The sequence below is a fragment of the Lipotes vexillifer genome, unplaced genomic scaffold (assembly GCF_000442215.2).
Source record: "Lipotes vexillifer unplaced genomic scaffold, Lipotes_vexillifer_v1.1 scaffold1559, whole genome shotgun sequence".
Lineage (NCBI taxonomy): Eukaryota > Metazoa > Chordata > Mammalia > Artiodactyla > Lipotidae > Lipotes > Lipotes vexillifer.
The window spans coordinates 115278-139082 of NW_006774921.1; the positions used below are offsets into that span (position 1 = coordinate 115278).

General features: G+C 39.3%; 1 protein-coding gene across 1 annotated transcript in view; it reads left to right on the plus strand.

Moving 5' to 3' along the window:
- The first annotated feature begins 2192 nt into the window (after window positions 1–2192).
- The window catches only part of STK32A (serine/threonine kinase 32A), a 113816-nt gene continuing 92203 nt past the window's right edge, over window positions 2193–23805 (plus strand). The window contains exon 1 of the mRNA XM_007449588.1: window positions 2193–2344. Coding sequence (XP_007449650.1) covers window positions 2293–2344 — 52 coding nt within the window. The 5' untranslated portion in view covers window positions 2193–2292. The remainder of the gene's footprint in view (window positions 2345–23805) is intronic.

Below are 23805 nucleotides of genomic sequence, written 5' to 3' on the forward strand. Positions count from 1 at the left end.
TCTGACTTGACAACTTGCAAGGTCAGTGCTCGGTACATCTTGTGTTGCAGGAAGATGGGCTACTTGAGAAAAGCCTGAGGTGTGAAGAAAAATCTAAGAAAGACAGGATTGGGGTGTGGTGTGAAAACTACATGTTTTACGCACAAAATTAAAGAGAACATAGCCCCAGTCGGTAGTATTAACAACTGCAGCTCCTTCAAATTGATATTCTCTTTAGGACTGAGCCTCTCTAATGTCATCTGTGGCTCAGCCCTGACACTATTTCCCACTTATTCAGGACTCTAAATGCCGTTAACGCAACACACAGGGCACCCCATTTGCTTCTCCCTAGCCCACAAGGAAACACTAAGGGCATCCCACCTGCTTCTTCCTCATCCTCTTTTCCACTGGCATTAAAAGCCCTTTGTTTTTAGCCCAGAGATATAGCTGAGTTCTTTCTATCTTCCTGATCTCCATCATCCCCTCTGAGCTTCCTCCAGACACCTGTTACCTCCTGCCCCTCTCTCCCCTCCCCCATACCATTTAATCACTTGCTTCCTAATTGCTGACTCTGTCTTTGCTCTCCATTTAATGATTCTCTTTAAAGCCCAGAAGGCACTTTGCCAGCATTTGGCTTTCAGCATGACAAGCCACATTTCCTTAATGAGTCTGCCTTCCAAATGAAGGCTTTACTTACATTTCCCCTAATAGGAAAAGGAGCTTTTCTTCTCGATTTGCTCCGGGGCTCCTCTAGTTCCTTTTCAATAACTCATCCTTAGCCCAGGTTCACGTGGGATCCTTTTTACAATTCTGACTCTGATCTGTATTTCCTTCACATGCAAAAACTCCAAGAGGAAATCAACTGGTGTCAAAATTAAAAGAAAATAATACGTGATAAGGAAATACCCACTACTAATAAAATAGCAATAGCTAATATTAATTCTTTGCAAATTATGTACCAGGCGTGGTGCTAGCTGCCTCATACAGATCCTCATTAACTATATGCCATGAGCTGTATTTGTCCTGTACATGAGATTTGCTCAAGTCATATAGCTAAAACAAACTTTAAAAAAAATTTTTATTGGAGTACAGTTGCTTTACATAAAACGAACTTTTAAATATAATTTTATATAACATCTGGATCTTTACCCTCTTTTGGGTAAATCTGAAGATCTGGCCCCTGGGCCCATGTTTCCACTTAGCAACAATCTTTTAGATCCAAGAGCAGTGACATCTTTGAGATGGAGCCTGGATTCACTAGGTCACCAGTGTCGCCAGCAGGCAGTAATGTCTTCCACCCGGTCCAGCTCAATTACTTGCATTTCCCTCTGGCTCTTGTGGGCATCTGAGCTTGTTATTCCTACAGAAGGCATTGCTGTTTCTCCCAATTAAGAGATGAGAGATTAGGTCATTGAGCCAAAGCCCTTATCAGTGTCAGTTTTAGAACCAGAACTGTGGATGCTGCCTCTCCTTACCAGTTTCCAAGAAAGTAAAGTTATTTATGTTTAAAAATGAACAAAGCCATAAATACACAACTTTCAGGGCTTTTTAGCTCTCACATATGTCAGTTCAATTTGGGCTCCCTAGTGGCCTGCAATTATCAAGCACTTGTGCTGTGAAAAGACTTTACTTATCTCATGAAATCACATTTAATTTGTCTTTGAGGTAAGGACCCTTATGATCTTCAAGTTCAGGGAAAGGAAAAAAAATAATGTGTTCCATGAAACTCAGCGACTTGCTGGTTATGATCAAGCCCAAACTCAGAACTTGTTCCTTTGATGTTGTAGTAACTTCCAGGGTAGGAGGAAAGAGGGGTACGTCTTTTTATGACTAAAAAAATAAGTTGTTGATCACACATCAAAAAAGGGTTTAAAATTAACATATTTTCTCAAAGACATGGAGAGTCACAATAAAATATTTTTTAGTTTATAGTGGTTAAATAAAGTATTGCTGACCTCATTTTAAACTTGCCTTCACACTCAGAAAAATATTTTGCTTTCCTCCTTTTTTGTAAGTCCAGGTCCACTTCTGATGAGGCCATGTAGTGGGTACTCCCAGATGCTTGATTTTCTCTGTTTTCTCTGAAATTATTATTTTCAAGAAGAAAAAAATTCCACTGCAGGGGCATAGATGAGATTAATTTTCAGCCATCGTCTATAATCAGGGTACCTAGAGTACACCATATCATAAGGATACTATTTTCTTTTTCTCTCCTAGATATCTAGCTAAGGTTTCCTGTTCTCTTTTGAGTGAAGCTGAATGTTTCTGCTGGGATAATGTAACTGGAGGATCCGGGTCTGGGCAGACTTGACCATGGGAGCCAACACTTCAAGCAAACCACCAGTGTTTGATGAAAATGACGATGGTGAGAAACGTGCGATAATTGTATATAAACATAGTTTGCAAAATTCAAATATAAGCTCCTTGTTTCATAAGTAAACTGTCATGTAAGACCTTAAAAAAAAAAAAAAAAACTGCAAGGGTAAGCCTGAGGACCTGGTATGCTAAGAGCTGGATTTTTACCTTCCACTTTCCATGGGACTTTGGACAACTTTTTTTTTTTTAATTAGAAAAGCGATATATTAGATTTTTTTTTTTAACTTTTTATTTTATATTGGAGTATAGTTGATTAACAGTGTTGTGTTAGTTTCAGGTGTACAGCAAAGTGATTCAGTTATACATATACACGTATCTATTCTTTTTCAAATTCTTTTCCCATTTAGCTTGTTACATAATATTGAGCAGGGTTCCCTGTGTTATACAGTAGATCCTTGTTGGTTATCCATTTTAAATACAGCAGTGTGTACATGTTAATCCTACACTCCCTAACTATCCCTTTCCCCCTGGTAACCATAAGTTCTTTCTCTACATCTATGAGTCTGTTTCTCTTTTGTAAATAAGTTCATTTGTATAATTTCTTTTTAGATTCTGCATATAAGTGATATCATACAGCTTTCTTAATCACAACTCTACCAATGCCCTTTGTCCAAAGGGAGCTATGGGTTGTCATCTGGTGGATAGAAGACCTTGAAACAAAATGATTTATTTGTTCTCTGTGCTGCTCCCTTGACAGTTGAAGTTACCCCTATTGCTAGTTGTTATAGAAAAATTCTTATATTATCAAGTTGCATGTGAATGATAATTGATACTCATAATATTATACAGTGGAGTCAGGCAAGCAGGTGCCTTCTGAGCTTCTGATTAGCATGTTCCAGGGTCCTAGCCAAATTCCACAATGCTAGGTCACAGGAAAAAGGATCAGTTTTATTGGAGAAAAGGGAAACTTTACAGCAGCCTTGTAGGCATATACTGTTTATAGGTTGCCTGGGAAAAAGGTGGCCCTGGGTCCTAGCTAGTAAGTTATCCAGGCCCCCCAGAGTCAGCCTTCAGAGTCATTTCCAGGGAGTTCTGCTAAATGGACCACAGAGAAAAAGAACAATGAACTGAAATCCAGGAGATCTGAACACTCGTCCTATTACCAGCTACCTGTGTGCTCAGGAAGTTTATTTACCTTCAGTTTCCTCATCAATCAAGTGAGAGGAGAGGGTAGTAACCTTGAAGGTCTTTTTCAACTCCAAAAGTTTATCATTTTGAGATCCTAAAGGCACTTTGCAAAAATTATGAAGCAGCATCTGAATCATCAAGGAAAGCTTGCTCAAACAGAAACTACAAATAACAGTGGCATAAAGAAGATGGTAGTGTTTTTCTTTCTCACGTAACAATCTAGGCATAAGTAATTCAGGTGAGATGTGGCTGCGAAGGGTTAGGGACTCTGGCTCTGACAAGCTGGCTTCTTCCCTTCCCTTCCCAGCCCTAGAGTGTTACTGTCACCCTCATGCCTCAGGATGGTTCACCACCACATCCACATTCCAGCCAGTGGGAAGGGGAAGAGTGGGGAGACCGAGCCCACTTCTTTTAAGGATAAGATCTGCCTCTTGCTTGTCACTTTCACTCACATGCTTCATTACAAAGGAGACTGGGAAATTTAGTTAGTTATCTTGCGTGGCCATGAACCTTCTAAATACAAGGAGTTGTGTTTTGTTACAAAAGAAGGGGACAATTAGGTATTTGCCATGGCTGGGAGACAAACAGAAGTCTGCTGCAATCTTAACTTTTGAATCTTTGGTTGGACCCTTGAAAAAACATGTCTAACCAATCAACATGCCTTGTTGCCAGCTATTCACTATCAGTTTAGAGGTGCATCGTGACTACCTATACAAGATATTCTCATAGGAACCCTGAAATTATATAGTTTGAAAATGGTCTTAAGAAAACTTTTTCCCACTCATATCTGTTGCCTTGCTTTGCTTTATCAAGTTGTAAAGTCAAGGATCTAGAGGCCAGGGATGTTACTTGATTTTTCCATCTCTAAAATGGGAAGGCAAGAAGGCTTAGATTTCATTTGTTTGGTTCCCTGTGCTCCCTACAGATTCAAAACTAATGTGCATGAGGCTGGTCCTCAGAGAACAGAGGAGGTAAGAGAGGCCAGCTTCGTGCTTGTTACTTGCTAGGGCTATGTATTGTTTTAAGGTATTAGGGTAACATGATAATGAGAAAATACAGAGATGTCTAAATCTTTAATCCAGCCAGCCCTTGGTCTCATGGAGTGCCCAAGAAAGCAACTGCCCCAAGGGATTATGGCAAATGGGAAATCAGGTAGCGCTTTATAAGTACCTTCAAGGGGCTCTGGGAAAACTAGGTTGGAGTGAAGTTAGGCTTAATGAGCAAGCAGATCTTTCTTAACACCCTCTAGGTCACGACTTTTTGTGGTCCTGCCCCCCAGGCCAATGAGATCAGCCTACAGCAGCACCCTTAGAGAGAAGAGCTGAGCCTAACAGTATGTCTGCACTTTCCAGGGGTGAAGCTCTGAGCCTGTTCACACACACAGTTGCAAGGCAGAAGTAGAAAGGCAACCCCGCCTACTATGAACCCATCACTCTGCTAGATGTGAGGAACAGAGTAGGAGAGAAGATGGCCCTTCCCCTGCCCTTGTGGAGCTCGTATTCTAATCGTGGGAGGCAAACAATAAACTAGTTCACAGATACATAAACCAGATAACTTCAGATAGTGTTAAAGTGCCACCAAGGGAATGACTGTGAGTGAACTTATGGAGAGTGACAGGAGATGGTAAGGAGACCACTTCAGATAGGGTGTGGCCAGGGTTGGCCTTTCTGACAAGGTGACATCTGAGGTAAAGCCTGAAAAAGGTGAGGAAGCCACTCATGTAATAACAGAAGAACAGTTCAAGCACAGGAAAAAGTCCAAATAATGACAAAATTGGAAATGACCAGTTGCCTATGTCTTCACATTCCGATGAGGATGAGTTTGTATATTATGAAAGGGATATTTTTTTAATAAATTTATTTATCTATTTATTTATTTATGGCTGCATTGGGTCTTATTTGCTGCGCGCAGGCTTTCTCTAGTTGTGGCGAGCGGGGACTACTCTTCGTTGTGGTGCGCGGGCTTCTCATTGCGGTGGCCTCTCCCGTTGTGGAGCACAGGCTCCAGGCGCACGGGCTTCAGTAGTTGTGGCACGCAGGCTCAGTAGTTGTGGCTCGCAGGCGCTAGAGCACAGGCTCAGTAGTTGTGGCTCATGGGCTCAGTAGTTGTGGCTCGTGGGCTCTAGAGCACAGACTCAGTAGTTGTGGCGCACGGGCTTAGTTGCTCTGAGGCATATGGGATCTTCCTGGACCAGGGGTCATACCCCAGTCCCCTGCAATGGCAGGCGGACTCCCAACCACTGCGCCACCAGGGAAGTCCTGAAAGGAATCGCATTTAATTGCCGTATTAACTTGTTTACAAGCTCACTGAGTTTTGGGGAGGAAAAGTATGAAATTCCAGTTATTTACTTTTTTTTAATCAGTAAATCCTATAAAGGTGATTTGGCTCCTTTCATAGGTCTGGATTGAGCGCAAGGTGAAACTTTATTTGATTGCTGTGAGGCTTCTGACCAAGAAACAACAACAAAAAGCACTGACTAATCCAAGAACATAAATGCCTATATCATTTTGATCTATTTTTATATAAATAATCAAATGGGGCCAGAATCTAGGGCACTTAAATAAACCAATTTAATTCTTTTTAATATATTGCTGAAAAGAATCCCAAAATGTGATGGAAAAGTATCTAATATTTCCCTCAAAGTGTTTACTGTTCCCAATATATAGATTTGAGGAGAAAATGTGTACCCATTTTCCCAAGTAATATTTCAAGATTTCTTTCTCATGGAAAAAAAGTTTTGGTTCACTTTGAAGGTAATTAAGGAATAAGATGTTAGTGGATGTCCCTTGAGATAAGCTGTTCTTGCTGGAATTCATCCTGACACTTTGTGTTTCATGCTGTTCCATCTGATACTGATCTTGAGATCATTCTGTTAGTTACTTATGTTGATCTTTATTTAGTGAAAACAAAGTATAAGCTTTACAGCTGCTGTGGAAGAGCAGAAGGCTTGCTTATTTAATTACTGTTAAGTAAGTTTTTACAAAGTAGACCTCACATGATATTATTGCTTTCTTTTGTGGCTTAGGGCAAACCCAAGTCCTAGTTACATTTATATATAATACATAATACATAATATAATGGTATAATACATAATAAAGTGTACCATTTTAACGATTTTTAAGTGTACAGTTCAGTGGCATTGAGTATATTCACATTTGGGGACAACCATCACCACCACCATAGACCTTTTTAATCTTCCCAAACTGTAATTTTGTGCCCATTAAACAGTAACTCCCCATTCCCTCTTCCCCGCAGCCCTTGACAACCACCATTCTACTCTGTCTCTATGATTTTAACTGTTCTAGGTACCTTATATAAGTGGAATCATGTAATATCTGTCCTTTTGTGTCTGGTTTATTTCAGTTGTCAAGGTTCATCCATACTGTAGCCTGTATCAGAATTTCATTCCTTTTTAAGGCTGAATAATACTCTACTGTATGCAGATACCACATTTTGTTTATTCTTTCATTCATCAGTGAACATTAGGTTGTTTCTACCTTTTGACTACCATAAATAATGCTGCTGTGAACACGGGTGTACAAGTATCTGTTCAAGTCCCTGTTTCCACCTGGTACATCCTTAGAAGCAGAATTGCTGGATCATATGATAATTCTTCAATATTTTAAGGAACCACCCAGCACAATGTCTTCCACCTAATTATGTTTTGTGTTTTAGTAGTGGGAGACCACCTGACATAACAGGTCAGGGCTCTGGTAGTGGAAACACATACACAGTTTCAAATCTCAGCTGTGCCACAGCCTAGCAATCTGTGTATTTCTATGAGAAAAAGCAAAGGGGATATAGCCTGATCAACCATCAAACACTAGAGTCAGCTTAACTAACTATTAAGGGTTCTAAAGGGATTTGAAATACAATAGAAAAATGTCCCCAAATCTGAATAATTACTAGTGAATTAATTTGAAAAAAACCCTTCTATTGTACAAGTTATCAAACCTCTGTAAGCTCAGTTTCTTCATATATAAAATACAAGTTAATTAGGCATATTTCACTGGGTCATTGTGAGGAGAGAATAAAATAACGCAGATAAAACACTTAGCAAGGTGTCTCATATAAAGTAACCACCCAATTAAAGCTAGTTATAATATTATTTACCAGTGTCAGAGTCTCTGAGCATGAACTCTTTGAAGTATTTCAACTTCTAAAAGGAACAAAATCGATTACATACAACCGTGTAGATGCCATAGTTAATATGACCTATTCACACTTCTATCAACAGAGCTGAATTGCCAGATGGCAGATTGCATGCATTCTGTGAAAACCTATATAAGTCCTCTGAAAAGAAGCCAAATTATTAACTTCACAAAAACAGATAATCCCATCTGTTTTTTTCTGTGATCCCCCCGGGGTGATTGTATTTTCATTTAAGGCAAAATCAAGAACTCATTGGGCTGAAAAATTGATAAACTTACTTTTTCTGATTTAAGCCCAAAACAGATTATTTAAGTAATCCCATTCGATCAACAGACACAGTGACAGTTGTCCCCCAGACCCAACTATCATGTGGATACTATGAGAAATAATGATACAGAAAAGCATCCTAAGTTTTCTGAAAGAAAAGAAATACAGGTAATACTTGTTTTTAATGTTTATAGCTTGTTCATTATATCTGCTTTATTTCCTCTCTCTGAATGCAGCGCTTTTTGTTTTGTTTTGTTTGTTTGTTTTTTGCTTTTGCTTGTTTGATTAAAAATTAACATTTTTAAAGTCCAATCATTGAGGTTTTCAGGCTGATTTAGAGAAAGAAATTCTTTAGTACGGGGGGAAAAAGTGGACTTAGTTATAATTCACAGTCTTGGCAACAGAAGAGGATCTTGCGATCATTGTAAGTAGTATGTGTTTCCAAGCATATACAAAGAATGTAGAGGTGATAGAGTTGGTTTAGTTAAACCAAGAGACAACTTTCTTCTGGAGTGCTGTAGCTAAGAACAGTGGGCCTTAGGTTAAAATGCCTCTACAAAGAGTACATCAATGCCCTGAGTTTGCAAAGAGAGCTCAATTATTGCATTGTTCTTCAGACTTGCTGAAAACCCAAAGTTCCACTTTCATTTGGCAACACTTGTCTCCTAGGATATGTGATCGCTTCCAGTTTTCCTACATCTTCTTTGGTGAGGGAGGCACTGGGTCCTTCAAAAAAGTTGGGCCAAAAAAATTGGTCACAGGTTTGCAATCCAAAAGAAATGGGAGGTTACTGAATTGATCCCAGCCAAGGAAGGACTCTGAGACTCTTCTTTGTTATTTTAATGTCCATGCATTGCATATTTGTACCCAGTGGGGTAGGCAAATGAATTTCAGACTTTCCCCTCTCAAACTTGAGTTATGTTGTCTGATATTATTTACTATTTTGTGTTAAAATGATTGGGAAGGTAAAATGAAAATTTCCCTAGTAAGAATTGGCTTTTTTTTTCCTTTAATTTATTTGTTTTATTTATTTATTTTTGGCTGCCTTGGGTCTCCGTTGCTGCACGCGGGCTTTCTCTAGTTGCAGAGAGGGGCTACTCTTCATTGCCGTGCTCCGGCTTCTCATTGTGGTGGCTTCTCTTGTTGCAGAGCACGGGCTCTAGGCGCGCGGGCTTCAGTAGTTGTGGCTCGCAGGCTCTAGAGCACAGGCTCAGCAGTTGTGGCGCACGGGCTTAGTTGCTCTGCAGCATGTGGGATCTTCTCGGACCAGGGATTGAACCCGTGTGCCCTGCACTGGCAGGCAGATTCTTAACCACTGTGCCACCGGGGAAGCCTGAAAATCAGCTTCCTAAAACCATTATATTATCTTGGACGGTCTAATATTTAGTTAAGGTGTTTGTCATAAATAATCTCAGATCCACTAGTTTATAGCAACAAACACTTTTAATTTGGGAGGGTTTTAATTTCCCCTATCCCAAGGGATTGGAGGAATCTGGGAGAAACAGACTAGACGGCCAAGAAAACAGACATCAAAGACGGAGCTAGTGCTTCCGATTGGCATGCTTCCTGATGCATGCTTCCTGATACATGTTTAGGAGAATCTACTCAAACAAATTTAGGAAACTTACATCCTCCCCTTGGAGATTCACAATGCTTATTAGCATAATAAAGGCTCTGAAATGTGCAACAATATTGAAATCTCTTACTCTGATATTTTTCAAACTTATTTCCAAATTAAATCAGTTTTGTGGAAAACCTTTTAATACCTTGTGGCAAATAATTCTCTGTGGACCTCAATTTGGGAAACAAAGGGTCATGATCAGGAACACTCTTTTTCTATTGGAAACGTCATTTCTTCCCATTTATCCTCCCCTTCCTCCCCTCCCTGGTTTAACAGCTACAGTTTCTGATTTGCAGAATCTCGACAGCTGAAGAGCCATGATGTTCTCTAAGGTCTCCTCACCACAACTTTTTCAGGCAACACAAATCATGTTTACTCAGGTTAATGAGTAAAACACAAGGTAGCTCTGTTTAATGGTGGGATGCTTCTAGTCCAAGTGGGAATTAGATTGGGAGATAATTCACTTCTTTATTGTTCTTTAAATAAAGAACATTTTAGTTCAAAGAGTGTCTTATGAACAAATTATGGTGATGTATTTGCCGATTATTAAGCACTCATGCTATACTTTTTATCCTATCCAAAGCTATAGACACTTTTTAAATTTTCATCTTGAAACTAACCTAGGTTGAAAACCGAAATCTGTAAGCTGGCTTCAATATTCAGCAGCTACCTCAATGAGAACGGAGTGAAGGCCTTCAGAGAATCCGACTTCTGCTATATGGCCTTGCTAGTGTAAACTTAATTACAGTGACCAGCATTACCCATCACTTTACCAATTTAGGTCCTGTGAATTATATGGGGATTTCAACTATGCATGCTATGGGACCATTTGTGGAAATTTGATTTGGAAACACACATACACAATGTCGATGACGGAATTATATTCCGGTTAAAATAGGACGCTGAGCACAATTTATATGGTTGAAAGGACTGAGAAACCTATGGGTATAGATTTTGAATTCAGAAGACTGGCAGAGGCTTTATTTTTTTTTTTTTCTCCTGAACTATTTCTTCTTTCCTTCCTGGAGGCATATTTACAGTAACATAAGTAATATTAACCTTGTTTTACACTTGAGTAACCTATGTTTTTTGTTATTTCTGAGAACAGTTGAATGTAGGGCTTGGCATGCTTTTTCTGTGATGGGCCAGATAGTAAATATTTTATGTTCTGCTGTTCAGTCTCTGTCACAACGACTCAACTCTGCTGTTGCGGCAAGAAGGCAGCCAGAGATAATGTGGAAACTAACGAACATGGTTCTATTCCACTAACACTTTATTTGTGGACACTGAAATTTGAATTTCACATCATTTTCACTTGTCACAAAATATTTTTATTTTCCAAGCATTTAGAAATATGAAAGCCATTCCTAGCTTATGAGCCACATAAAAATAGATGGTGGGTTGGATCTGGCCCACGCGCCATACTGTACTAACCTTTGCTCTAAAGCATCCTGCAGACATTTCTTTACATGTGCCAGGGGCTCGTCTGATATCCGTTCATAACCCTCTAGCTGTAACTGAGGGACTGGGCAAGGAAACTGACATCTGTTCTCTATAGATGCTTAACAAAGGCAGTCTTCACCAACTCTCTTTTGGTTCATTAGTCTGAATCAGTGGAAGTACTTGAACAGAGAAATCTACTGTTTTAGAGAATAAAATATATCATTTTTGTGATATATATTATTTGGTAACCACATAGACTGGATTCAGTTAAATGGGTACAACCTAGAATTCATTTGAAATATCACTAGATAGAGTTTACTTCCTACTGGGGCATTTATTTAGGCAACTGAGAGGCATCCAACAGTTGGGGGTATTGATCCCCCATCCTACCCCACTGTTCTACTTTCTGATTTGTTCTAAAGAAATAGCCAGTGTAATTCTGACTTCTGAGCAAATTCATGAACTGGGGTTCAGGCAGCAGAAAAAGAAGCTGTTGGTGCTTGGTCTTGGCACCAGTTAATGGATGTCGGTAAAGCCCAGACTCCCTGGGGCACCGCATTTCCTAAAAGGGAAGTGGTGACTGTGCAAGCAGATGCCTCAACTGGCCTTGGAAGCTCCTTCCCTGGAGAAGTTTCAAATATATCCTGAGACGACCTGCCAAGCTCCACATGTATTAGTGGCAACCATTAGCTGCCAACCATTTGGTTTGATAAAGGGCTAGTGAGCCAGCTAAGTAATGTTTTAATTAGTGAATCGCCAGTGAAATGTTCTAGAGTGGACCTTCAACCTTAACTAGCAGCATGGTGTCAGAGTTACAGGTTAAATCAGTAGCTTCCAGACACCCTCTGTGGACAAATGTAACATTTTTCTTAGTTTGTTGAGAAAGGTGAAAAACAAGGGCAATGTAGTTTCTCATAAAGCTAACACTATTAAAAATTTTAATTTTTCTTAACATCTTTATTGGAGTATAATTGCTTTACAATGGTGTGTTAGTTCCTGTGGTATAACAAAGTGAATCAGCTATACCTATACATATGTCCCCATATCTCTTCCCTCTTGCGTCTCCCTCCCTCCCACCCTCCCTATCCCACCCCTCTAGGTGGTCACAAAGCACCGAGCTGACCTCGCTGTGCTATGCAGCTGCTTCCCACTAGCTATCTATTTTCCATTTGGTAGTATATATAAGTCCATGCCACTCACTCACTTCGTCCCAGCTTACCCTTCCCCCTCCCCATGTCCTCAAGTCCATTCTCTATGTCTGCATCTTTATTCCTGTCCTGCCCCTAGGTTCTTCATAACCTTTTTTTTTCCCTTTTTACATTCCATGTATATGTGTTAGCATACGGTATTTGTTTTTCTCTTTTCTCTGACTTACTTCACTCTGCATGACAGACTGTAGGTCCATACACCTCACCGCAAATAACTCAATTTCATTTCTTTTTATGGCTGAGTAATATTCCATTGTATATACGTGCCATGTCTTCTTTATCCATTCTTCTGTTGATGGACACTTAGGTTGCTTCCATGTCCTGGCTATTGTAAATAGAGCTGCAATGAACACTGTGGTACATGACTATTTTTGAATTATGGTTTTTTCAGGGTCTATGCCCAGTAGTGGGATTGCTGGGTCATATGGTAGTTCTATTTTTAGTTTTTTAAGTAACCTCCATACTGTTCTCCATAGTGGCTGTATCGATTTACATTCTCACCAACATTGCAAGAGGGTTCCCATTTCTCCACACTCTCTCCAGCATTTATTGTTTGTAGATTTTTTGATGTTGGCCATTCTGACTGGTGTGAGGTGATACCTCATTGTAGTTTTGATTTGCATTTCTCTAATGATTAGTGATGTTGAGCATTCTTTCATGTGTTTGTTGGCAATCTGTATATCTTCTTTGGAGAAATGTCTATTTAGGCCTTCTGCCCATTTTTAGATGGGGTTGTTTTTTTGATATTGAGCTGCATGAGCTGCTTGTAAATTTTGGAGGTTAATCCTTTGTCAGTTGCTTCATTTGCAAGTATTTTCTCCCATTCTGAGATTATCTTTTCATCTTGTTTATAGTTTCCTTTGCTGTGCAAAAGCTTTGAAGTTTCATTAGGTCCCATTTGTTTATTTTTGTTTTTATTTCCATTTCTCTAAGAGGTGGGTCTAAAAGGATCTTGCTGTGATTTATGTCAGAGTGTTCTGCCTATGTTTTCCTCTAAGAGTTTTATAGTATCTGGCCTTACATTTAGGTCTTTAATCCATTTTGAGTTTATTTTTGTGTATGGTGTTAGGGAGTGCTCTAATTTCATTCTTTTACATGTAGCTGTCCAGTTTTCCCAACACCACTTATTGAAGAGGCTGTCTTTTCTCCATTGTATATTCTTGCTTCCTTTATCAAAGATAAGGTGACCATATGTGCATGGGTTTATCTGTGGGCTTTCTATGCTGTTCCATTGATCTATATTTCTGTTTTTGTGCCAGTACCACACTGTCTTGATTACTGTAGCTTTGTAGTATAGTCTGAAGTCAGTGGGCCTGATTCTTCCAGTTCTGTTTTTCTTTCTCAAGATTGCATTGGCTATTCGGGGTCTTCAGTGTTTCCATACAAATTGTGAAATTTTTTGCTCTAGTTCTGTGAAAATTGCCATTGGTAGTTTGATAGGGGTTGCATTGAATCTGTAGATTGCTTTGTGTGGTATAGTCATTTTCACAATGTTGACTATTCCAATCCAAGAATATGGCATATCTCTCCATCTGTTTCCATCATCTTTAATTTCTTTCATCAGTGTCTTATAATTTTCTGCATACAGGTCTTTTGTCTCCTTAGGTAGGTTTATTCTTAGGTATTTTATTCTTTTTGTTGCAGTGGTAAATGGGACTGTTTCCCTAATTTTTCTTTCAGATTTTTCATCATTAGTGTATAGGAGTGCAAGAGATTTCTGTGCATTAATTTTGTATCCTGCTACTTTAACAAATTCAATGATTAGCTCTAGCAGTTTTCTGGTAGCATCTTTAGGATTCTCTATGTATAGTATATCATGTAATCTGCAAACAGTGACAGCCTTACTTCTTCTTTTCTGATTTGGATTCCTTTTCTTTCTTTTTCTTCTCTGATTGCTGTGGCTAAAACTTCCAAAACTGTGTTGAATAATAGTGGTGAGAGTGGGCAACCTTGTCTTGTTCCTGATCTTAGTGGAAACGGTTTCAGTTTTTTACCACTGAGAACAATGTTGGCTGTGAGTTTGTCATATATGGACTTTATTATGTTGAGGTAAGTTCCCTCTATGCCTACTGTCTGGAGGGTTTTTATCATAAGTGGATGTTGAATTTTGTCAAAAGATTTTTCTGCATCTCTTGAGATGATCATATGGTTTTTCACCTTCAATTTGTTAATATGGTTTATCACATTGATTGATTTGCGTATATTGAAGAATCCTTGCATTCCTTGGATAAAGCCCACTTGATCATGGTGTATGATCCTTTTAATGTGCTGTTGGATTCTGTTTGCTAGTATTTTGTTGAGGATTTTTGCATCTATGTTCATCAGTGATATTGGCCTGTAGTTTTCTTTCTTCGTGACATCCTTGTCTGGTTTTGGTATCAAGGTGATGGTGGCCTCGTAGAATGAGTTTGGGAGCGTTCCTCCCTCTGCTGTATTCTGGAAGAGTTTGAGAAGGATAGGTGTTAGCTCTTCTCTAAATGTTTGATAGAATTCGCCTGTGAATCCATCTGGGCCTCGGCTTTTGTTTGTTGGAAAATTTTTAATCACAGTATCAATTTCAGTGCTTGTGATTGGTCTGTTCATATTTTCTGTTTCTTCCTGATTCAGTCTTGGCAGGTTGTACATTTCTAAGAATTTGTCCATTTCTTCCAGGTTGTCCATTTTATTCGCATAGAGTTGCTTGTAGTAATCTGTCCTGATCCTTTGTATTTCTGCAGTGTCAGTTGTTACTTCCCCTTTTACATTTCTAATTCTGTTGATTTGAGTCTTCTCCCTCTTTTTCTGGATGAGTCTGGCTAATGGTTGATCAATTTTGTTTATCTTCTCAAAGAACCAGCTCTTAGTTTTATTGATCTTTGGTATTGTTTCCTTCATTTCTTCTTCATTTATTTGTGATCTCATCTTTATGATTTCTTTCCTTCTGCTAGCTTCGGGGTTTCTTTTGTTCTTCTTTCTCTAGTTGCTTTAGGTGTAAGGTGAGGTTGTTTATTTGAGATGTTTCTTGTTTCTTGAGGTAGGATTGTATTGCTATAAACTTCCCTCTTAGAACTGCTTTTGCTGCATCCCATAGTTTTTGGGTCATCGTGTTTTCATTGCCATTTGTTTCTAGGTATTTTTTGATTTCCTCTTCGATTTCTTCAGTGATTTCATGGTTATTAAGTAGTGTATTGTTCAGCCTCCTTGTGTTTATATCTCACCAGGGAGAGGTGAGTGAAACACATTCTTCTCCTTCCATTCCCCGGGGAATCTGCAGTGTTATGTGTCTCTTGAAGTAGAGGTGAAAGGGGGTTGTTAAATAAGGAGGATTGCTTGGATATCTGTTTAAAAACTGGTCAGGTCCTTCTACCACTTTGTCAAAAGACAGAAACTAGTCATCTGCTCTCCACACATCCACACTGTGGTTTATCCTCTGGAGAGGAAAGTCCCTTAACGGGAAAGACCTGGCACTTCAGAATTTTCTAACTCAACATCCTAGCCGTTGATTTCTGGAGTGAAGCCTGCTGTCGACAAGTTCCACCCTCATGCTCAGAACTTTCAGACAGGGGTTTAGGTCTCCACACTTAAAGATGAACAGATAACCAAGGATTTTCAGACATGTGGGCAAGGCTTCTAATACGTCTGACAGATACTGAAACACATGAACAGAGTAAACAGCAACTTGACGATAACTATCAGAGAGAGATGTGATATAGTGACCAATAATTTATTTTGATGAAAAAAAAATAGGATACCAAGAGAGCAACATTCATAGACCAAAAATTAGTGTGAGGAGAAAAAATTACAGCAAAAATGGAAAAATTCCAAAGGTTCAGAAGATAGATTTAAGAAAATTTCCTAGAATAATGAACAGAGATAGGAAACAGAAGGATAAGTATAAGAAAACTTAAGAGCCAGTCTAAGAGTTCTAGTTTTAAATAATAGTAGGTACAAAAATAGAGCAAGAGCAAATAAAAGGGAGGAAACCATCACTATATAATTTAAAGGAAAAAGAAAAGCCCAGAACTTTTCCAGATTGAATGAGCCTATCAAGTGCCCAGCATGACAAATAAAATAAGCCCATATAATCATAAAACTTCAAAACATTCAGCACAAATACACAGTCCTGCAAGGTTCCAGAGAAGAAAACTGTTGTTACATCAGAGGGTCTGCCATCAAAATAGCTTTAGACGTAACAGCAACACAAAAAGCTAGAAATTAAGGAGAACCAGGCCTCAAAATTTGGGTGGAAATTGAACCTAGAATTCAATACTCAGCCAAACTTGCAATTGAGCGCGAGTAGAATAATATATTTTGCATATATATAAGGCTTCAAAAATTTACCTCCCATGCAATCCTTCCTACAAAACTGTTGTAGAATGCACTCCACTAAAACAGGGGAATCAAGCAAGAAAGAGGGAGACAGTGCATGCAATAAGCAGGGACTCCTTCGTGAAAGAGGAGTGAAGGAAATCCCTAGGACGACTGTGACAGGGAGCCCAAGAATGACAGCTGGGAAGCAAAAAGGATAAAGAGTCCAGATTGTAGGGCTCTGGTAGAGACATTTTCAGGAAGATGGCCTTGTGATTGATGCACTTGAACATGTTGAAAGGGAACTTAGACAACTAGAAAAGAGTTTGAGATTGAATTAGGAAAAAGGCTATAGAAAAGCAAACAAGTATAAACAAGACAATTATTAACTCCAGGGAAAACCAAAAAAAACATGTGCAAGAAGGGAAAACCAGTTGTGGTTTACTACATGACTCAGGTGTGTGTACCACTTCCATACTCATAATAATGGAAATACTGAATATTGATCTAACTGAAATTATTTTATCAGATACAGCTATACTGTATTAGAAAGATAGGAGCATGTTGGGGTCAGACCAAAAGACCAAGGAAGTGAGCTAAATGCCCACTTGCCACCTTGAAAATTCAGTAAGTAATGCCTAAAACTGACAAGAAAAAAGAAAAAGATACTATTTAGATGATACGGTGGAAACTACCAAACTTATTAACTCAAAGAAGTAAAAGTATTAGCTTCTTGGCCAGAAGAGATTGAAGTGTGAGACAAGTGGATCATAGGACTAACATCAGTGTTTAATGTAGATAGATATAGATACATACCTTTGATAAAAATAAAAATGTCTAAAAGATAGAAAAACTAATCAAAATAGTAATCACTGTTATCTTTAGATGATTTTGTTTTTCTTCTGCTTTTCTGTATTTATGATAAAAGCATATGAGTTTTATATAAAAAATATTCATTATGAACAAGAAATTGAAACTCAGAAACGGCCAGTAAATTTCTGAATTCCGTTTATCTTGTAAGTGGTGGATCTAGGATTCCAGGGCAATTCTGTCTGACTCAAATCATTTTTTATCTTTCATCAAAGCGTTCCTTCTTCACTAAAAACCAAGAAGCAAAATTGCCATATGCCACAGTACTCGCTCCCCTCTCCATAGAGCTTCTTTCTGTACCAAACACTTGATTGCTTTCATTTGTCTACCTATTTGCCTATGTATTTATTTATACTCATTTAATTCCAGAAAGATTAAAGAGTGGATTCCAAAGATACATACACTATAGCAAAATAAAATAAAAGTGAGCCAGGGGCATTTGATTATCCAGGTTCTCACAAATACAACTGAATGAGTCATACTCAGTTTCCTGAGGATGTAACTTGAACCCAAGCTCCTTTTGTTTTTCCATCAGTGCCTAGCACAGTCCTGGGCACAGAGATGCTCAAAGAATATTGGTTGATTTGACTTGCTAGTAAAGCTATGGCTTCTGGAGGAGTGAGTTGAACTTCTTTCCTCCTTGTTGTGACTGTCTTGAAAGGGTTTAAGTAGTTTTTTTGCTAACTGCCTCCATTTGGGAATATAGCATAATTCACCTAATTAATGGAAAACTGGTAAAATCCACCAAAAGAACTATTTTTAACCCACGCTTCAATTTTTTTCGGTCCTTTTATTCCCTTTTTGGCAAATCATGCAGTGTCCATTCTTAAAAATAAATGGGCAAAGTGACAGCGGGAGGTATATGGAAGGTATGATGAGGTATATGGAAGACTAATTTAATGTGGGTACCTTCCAGTTGCCATAGTGAGATACATTTACTTCTGTTTGAAGATCATGCAGCAGTGACAAAGACAATATCCTCTGACTCCTGCTGTTAATTATCCTTCAGTTCCTGGGGTTTTCATCCATGTCCTTGCTCAGGATAGTTGTTGGTTATGAGGTTGGTAGGGTGGAAGATGGCAGTTCAGAGAATGGCAGTTCTTGACACTTTTGTGCTCAAAGAATGAGTAAATCAATCCTTGAGGTGTTTAAGATGTAAATCTAGTGCCTTCAGAGAAATCTGAAGCTGTCACCATTCAAATGGAGACTTTCTTTTTTAATTGCCTAGCTCATTGAGAAGCCTTTTGATAATATGTCAGATAATTGGTAAGATATTCCCTAGGAGCTACGCTACCCATTTTATTAAAATTTTTTTTAAATTTTTAATTGAAGTATAGTTAATTTACAGTGTTGTGTGGAGGTACCAATTTTATTTATTTATTTATTTTTTTATTTTTATTTATTTTTGCGGTACACGGGCCTCTCCCTGCTGTGGCCTCTCCCGTTGCGGAGCACAGGCTCTGGACGTGCAGGCTCAGCAGCCATGGCTCACGGGCCCAGCCGCTCCGCGGCATGTGGGATCTTCCCGGACCGGGGCACGAACCCGTATCCCCTGCATCGGCAGGCGGACTCTCAACCACTGCGCCACCAGGGAAGCCCAGAGGTACCAATTTTAAATGATGACATGCTAGGAAATAAACATGAAGAAAAATATCTTTAAAATGTTTCCTCCTAAGCTATTTACATACTCTGTTAAACTTTGGTGACGGTACTTCCTCCACTTAATAAGTATTGATTATGCGTATGCTACATGCCCAACATGGTTGTAGGCAATGTAGATACCATAGTCAACAGGATGGGCCCAGTGTCTGCCTTCATAGAGGGTATATTCTTGGTACTGTTCATCCTGTGTCATGTCCCAACATCATTTTGCCTAATGTTTTGGCAAGAAAAGCATTGTTCTGGTCTGATACCACAGTGACTCATCCAGTAACAATAGCGAAAACAGTAATAATGATACTTTTATTGAGTTCTAACTAAAAACTCTTGATAAGCACCTTTGATATGCCTTATTTCACCTAGTCCTCCTAATAACCTTAGAAGGGATACTAAATGCAATCAGTTTTACAGTAGAGGAAATTTAAACTCAGAGAGAAGTTAACTAATTTAAAGTCCATAACTAGTAAGCAATGCAGCCAAAACCCAAACCCTGGACTTCGTGCTCATAACCACCATATTGTATTGCAAAACTTCCAGGACTCATCTGTTCTATTAAAATCAACAAACTTGGAGCCACACATAGTCGGTTTCAAGTCCAAGCACCACCCCTGGGAGATTTAACTTTTTTGAGTCTCTGTAACTCATCCACAGAGTAGCAATAATATGACAACCTTATGGTGTTTTGGTAAGGATTAATTAGGATAATGTTTATAAAGCACTGGATCAGTGCCTATACAATGGGTGTACATAATAGATAATAATTATCAACTTTGACCTAAGATGTGGCACAGTGCAGGCAACAGAGGCCTATTAATTATTTATAGACACTATTATTAATTCGCTTCCAATTCATGGGGATGGGGGCAGAGGTAGAAGGGGAGGTCTGAGGCCTTGGAAATCAAATTAAGTAAACTATTTATTGAGAGCCTCATCACACTAGGGTTTGAGTCGCTCAGTAAGTACATCCTCCCTGCCCGCCACTGCTTGATCACCTGTTCAACTCTTACCCTTTCTGTGAGGCCCAAATGAAATGCTGCCCTTCCCTGAAGCTCTTTTCATCTTCTATAGTAGGAAGAAATTTCTCCCACCTTAGAACTCCCAGGTTTTTAGTGAACAAAACAGTGGTTCGTAAATAAAGCCCTGCAGACTGGTTCCGGGAAGTTTCCATCAAAATCTTAGGTCCAGCCTCCAGAGTCTGATTCAGATGAGGCCCATGTATCTGCATCTTAAAACAGTGGGGGGGGTTTTGTGTTTTTTTGCGGTACGCGGGCCTCTCACTGTTGTGGCCTCTCCCGTTGCGGAGCACAGGCTCCGGACGTGCAGGCTCAGCGGCCATGGCTCACAGGCCCAGCCGCTCCGCGGCATGTGGGATCATCCCGGACCGGGGCACGAACCCATGTCCCCTGCATCGGCAGGCGGACTCTCAACCACTGCGCCACCAGGGAAGCCCTAAAACAGTGTTCTGTGTGATTTTGGTGGGCAGACATATTTGGGAATCACTGTAGGACAACATGAGGTTCTCAGTACATATGCATTCCTTTACACTGCAGTCATTCATGTGTATGTTTCATTTCTTTTCCTTGGAGATTATCTTTCTGATACTCCAATTCAATGTAGGAATAAAAATAAGAAAAAATAGAAAGAGGAAGTCCCTTGTAACATTTTTCTCAGGTCCTAATCACCTCCTCTAAGATGTTTTACTGCATTCCCTGGACAGCTGTTCCTGCTGTATGTTCCCATGACACTTTGATTTTCTCCCTACAGCAAGGGAGCTTATATTAGTTGGAACTTGAATGAGTTTTGCTAAAAACATAAAAATTTAAAAGTTATTGGAAGAATATCAGGGTGCCTGCAGAGTAATCAAGATAGGCCCTATCTGAATAGAAAGCCGCACACTTTAATGCTATCAGGGATCCCTTTTTATCTTGCAAGTCCACTTTATTCCATGTGTTGGTTACATTTCCTGGGACCTACTGACCTGCTTTTTCTCCATTTGGCCAGTTCTGTTCTCATGTACAGAAAGCTTTGTGATAGCGGGGAAGCATGCATTTCCAGATCAGAAAACCCTGCATGTAGAGTATATAGATTGGAATGACTCAGGTCACAGTCCCACTCCCAGACCAGGGCTTCTGGCGAAGGGTGGGGGACATGAGGAGTGACAGATACCAGTGACCGCACATGGTTGGTGGGATCAGTGTTATAAGACAGGATCCATGAAAAAAAAGATCTTACTGTAGACGACAAGCCAGAAAGATGGACACTGTTGTGAGACAAGTCTTTCCCTGGCTCTGTGCTGCATATACTACTTTCTCAGGTACAATTACCTACATTTAATGGGCTGCAGCAGAGAACAGCATTTGAGGACAGCTCCGGACTTCACCCCTTGGAGCTGCCCCTTGCTTACGCTGTGGCCTTGAGAAAATTACTTCATTACTCTGGGCTGCAGTTAGCTCAGCTTACAAAAATGGCAATAATAGTGGTACTGTTTCATCAGATTGATGGAAAATTGAGATAATATAACATGCTTAGACTAATGCCTGATATTCCTTACAAAAATGTTCGATATTAGCTATTATTAATTATTCTGTTGTCCCACTAGACTGTCAGCCCCAGGAAGGTAGGCAACCTTGGCTTTCTTTCTCCCCAGCACAGAGCACAATGCCTGGTTGTTACTGCGTGAGCCATCAGTACAGCTTTGTTGTCGGTGAACGCAGACCAAGTTCAGAGCAACATCTGCACCTTTACTCCACCTAAGTGTCTATTCTGCTGTAGTGGGGGGAGGGAGGGGGGAAGGAATTACACACACTTACGCGCGCGCACACGCACACACACACACACACACACACACACACACACACACACACACACTTCCTGAACTGGAGTGAAGAAGGGGCACATGGGGCCAGCTAAGCCATTACTGTCTCCATGTGGAATTGACTTCACCTTTAGAGAACCACAGCCAACCCCAGTGTCATGTTTAAGCAACCAACGTGTGTAATGTATCAATTGGGACCAAACAGCACTGGAATTTAACATCATGCTGTATAAGTAAAGTGTTTACTAAATAAATTGCCAGCATAAGCAAGATATGGAGAGCCTGCTTCAAGAGGATATTTCCCAAAGCACTTAAAAGTATCCACTTATTAACAATCACATTGGCATGACGGCATGCAAGGAAATGATTGTTTTGGCTTTTAATTTAAGCAGTAGCAGGAGTTTTTAGAATTGTTGGAATTTGGAAATTCTTTTGTTCTGTGTATCTTGGATAGATATAACCTTAGAATAAATTATGTTGTATTTTAGAAATGTCAAAAGCTATTGATTTAAAATACAAGTACATGCTTTTAACAACAACAACAACAAAAATGCCTTTTTAAAAAAGACTTAAGTCCAGAGGGACAAAAAGGGAAAGACTGATACATTTTACCATATAAAATTTGACTATAAAATATAAATTTAACACTTAAGTTTTCTACCTTATTAAAAATGTTTTAAAGTCAAAAGCCAAATGGACAGCCTAGAAAAATATTTCCGAGATGTACTAAGAGAAAGTTAATTTACTTAACATTTTAAATGCATTTGCAAATCAATTAAGAATAACTCATTAGAAACAGGCAAAATATATGAACAGGCAGTTCTTTGAAAAAATAAATGTACAAAGATATGAGACTTTACTCATTAAAGAAATACAGCTGACCTTTGAATAACAATTGTGTGGTCCACTAATTTTTTTCAATAAATACGTACTACGGTAACTATACACAATCTACCTTGGATTAAATCCGCAGATACGAAATCACAGATATGGAGGAACCTCATATTTGGAAGGCTGACTATAAATTACATGTGGATTTTTGCTGAGAGCAGGGCTGGCACCCCTAACCCCCTATACTGTTCAAGGGTCAACTGTATAAAGTAAATAATTTAATTTTTTTCACTTGTCAGATAAAGGACAGTTGATGTGATAGTGTTGGCAGGGAGGTGGACAAAATGTCACTCTTACACGTTGCTGGAAGGAGATTGGGTGCAACGTCTTTGGAGGGCTGTTGACAATATCCATTAAATTGGAAAATCCACATAATGATTGTCCCAGTAGTTCTACTTTTATAAAGTTAGCCTACAACACATGTACATAAGCTGATCAAGGATGTTTATGGTAGTATTGTAGGAAATAGCAGATAATTAAATCATCTTTGAAAGTCCATCAACAGGCTAAATATTTTATGGTATATTTATGCAATGAAGTATAAAGGAGCTATTTAAAATAATTAGATATAGAGCTATATGTAATGGTATGAAAGGACAGAAACAGTATAATTATGTAGAAAGGGCTTATAATCTCTGTTCCTACAGGAATGCTAGTACCTTGCTACTGCTGTCAAAAGGGAATACATATAATATGCAGGAAAAAATCTCTTAAGGATACAGAAGAAATGGTTAATAGTGGTTGCCTTCTAGGAATAGAACTAAAATTTTGCAATGGGAAGAAGACTTAATTTTCTCTGAATAATTGTACTTTTTTTTTTATCATTTGTAACTTTTAGCTTTCAGCGGGCCAGACATTATACTTCTGGTTTATAGCATCTCATTTTCAAAACCACTGGTGAGGGCTTCCCTGGTGGCGCAGTGGTTGAGGGTCCGCCTGCCGATGCAGGGGACGCGGGTTCGTGTCCCGGTCCGGGAGGATCCCGCGTGCCGCGGAGCGGCTGGGCCCGTGGGCCATGCCCGCTGGGCCTGCGCGTCCAGAGCCTGTGCTCTGCAACAGGAGAGGCCACAATAGTGAGAGGCCTGCGTACCACAAAAAACCAAAAACAA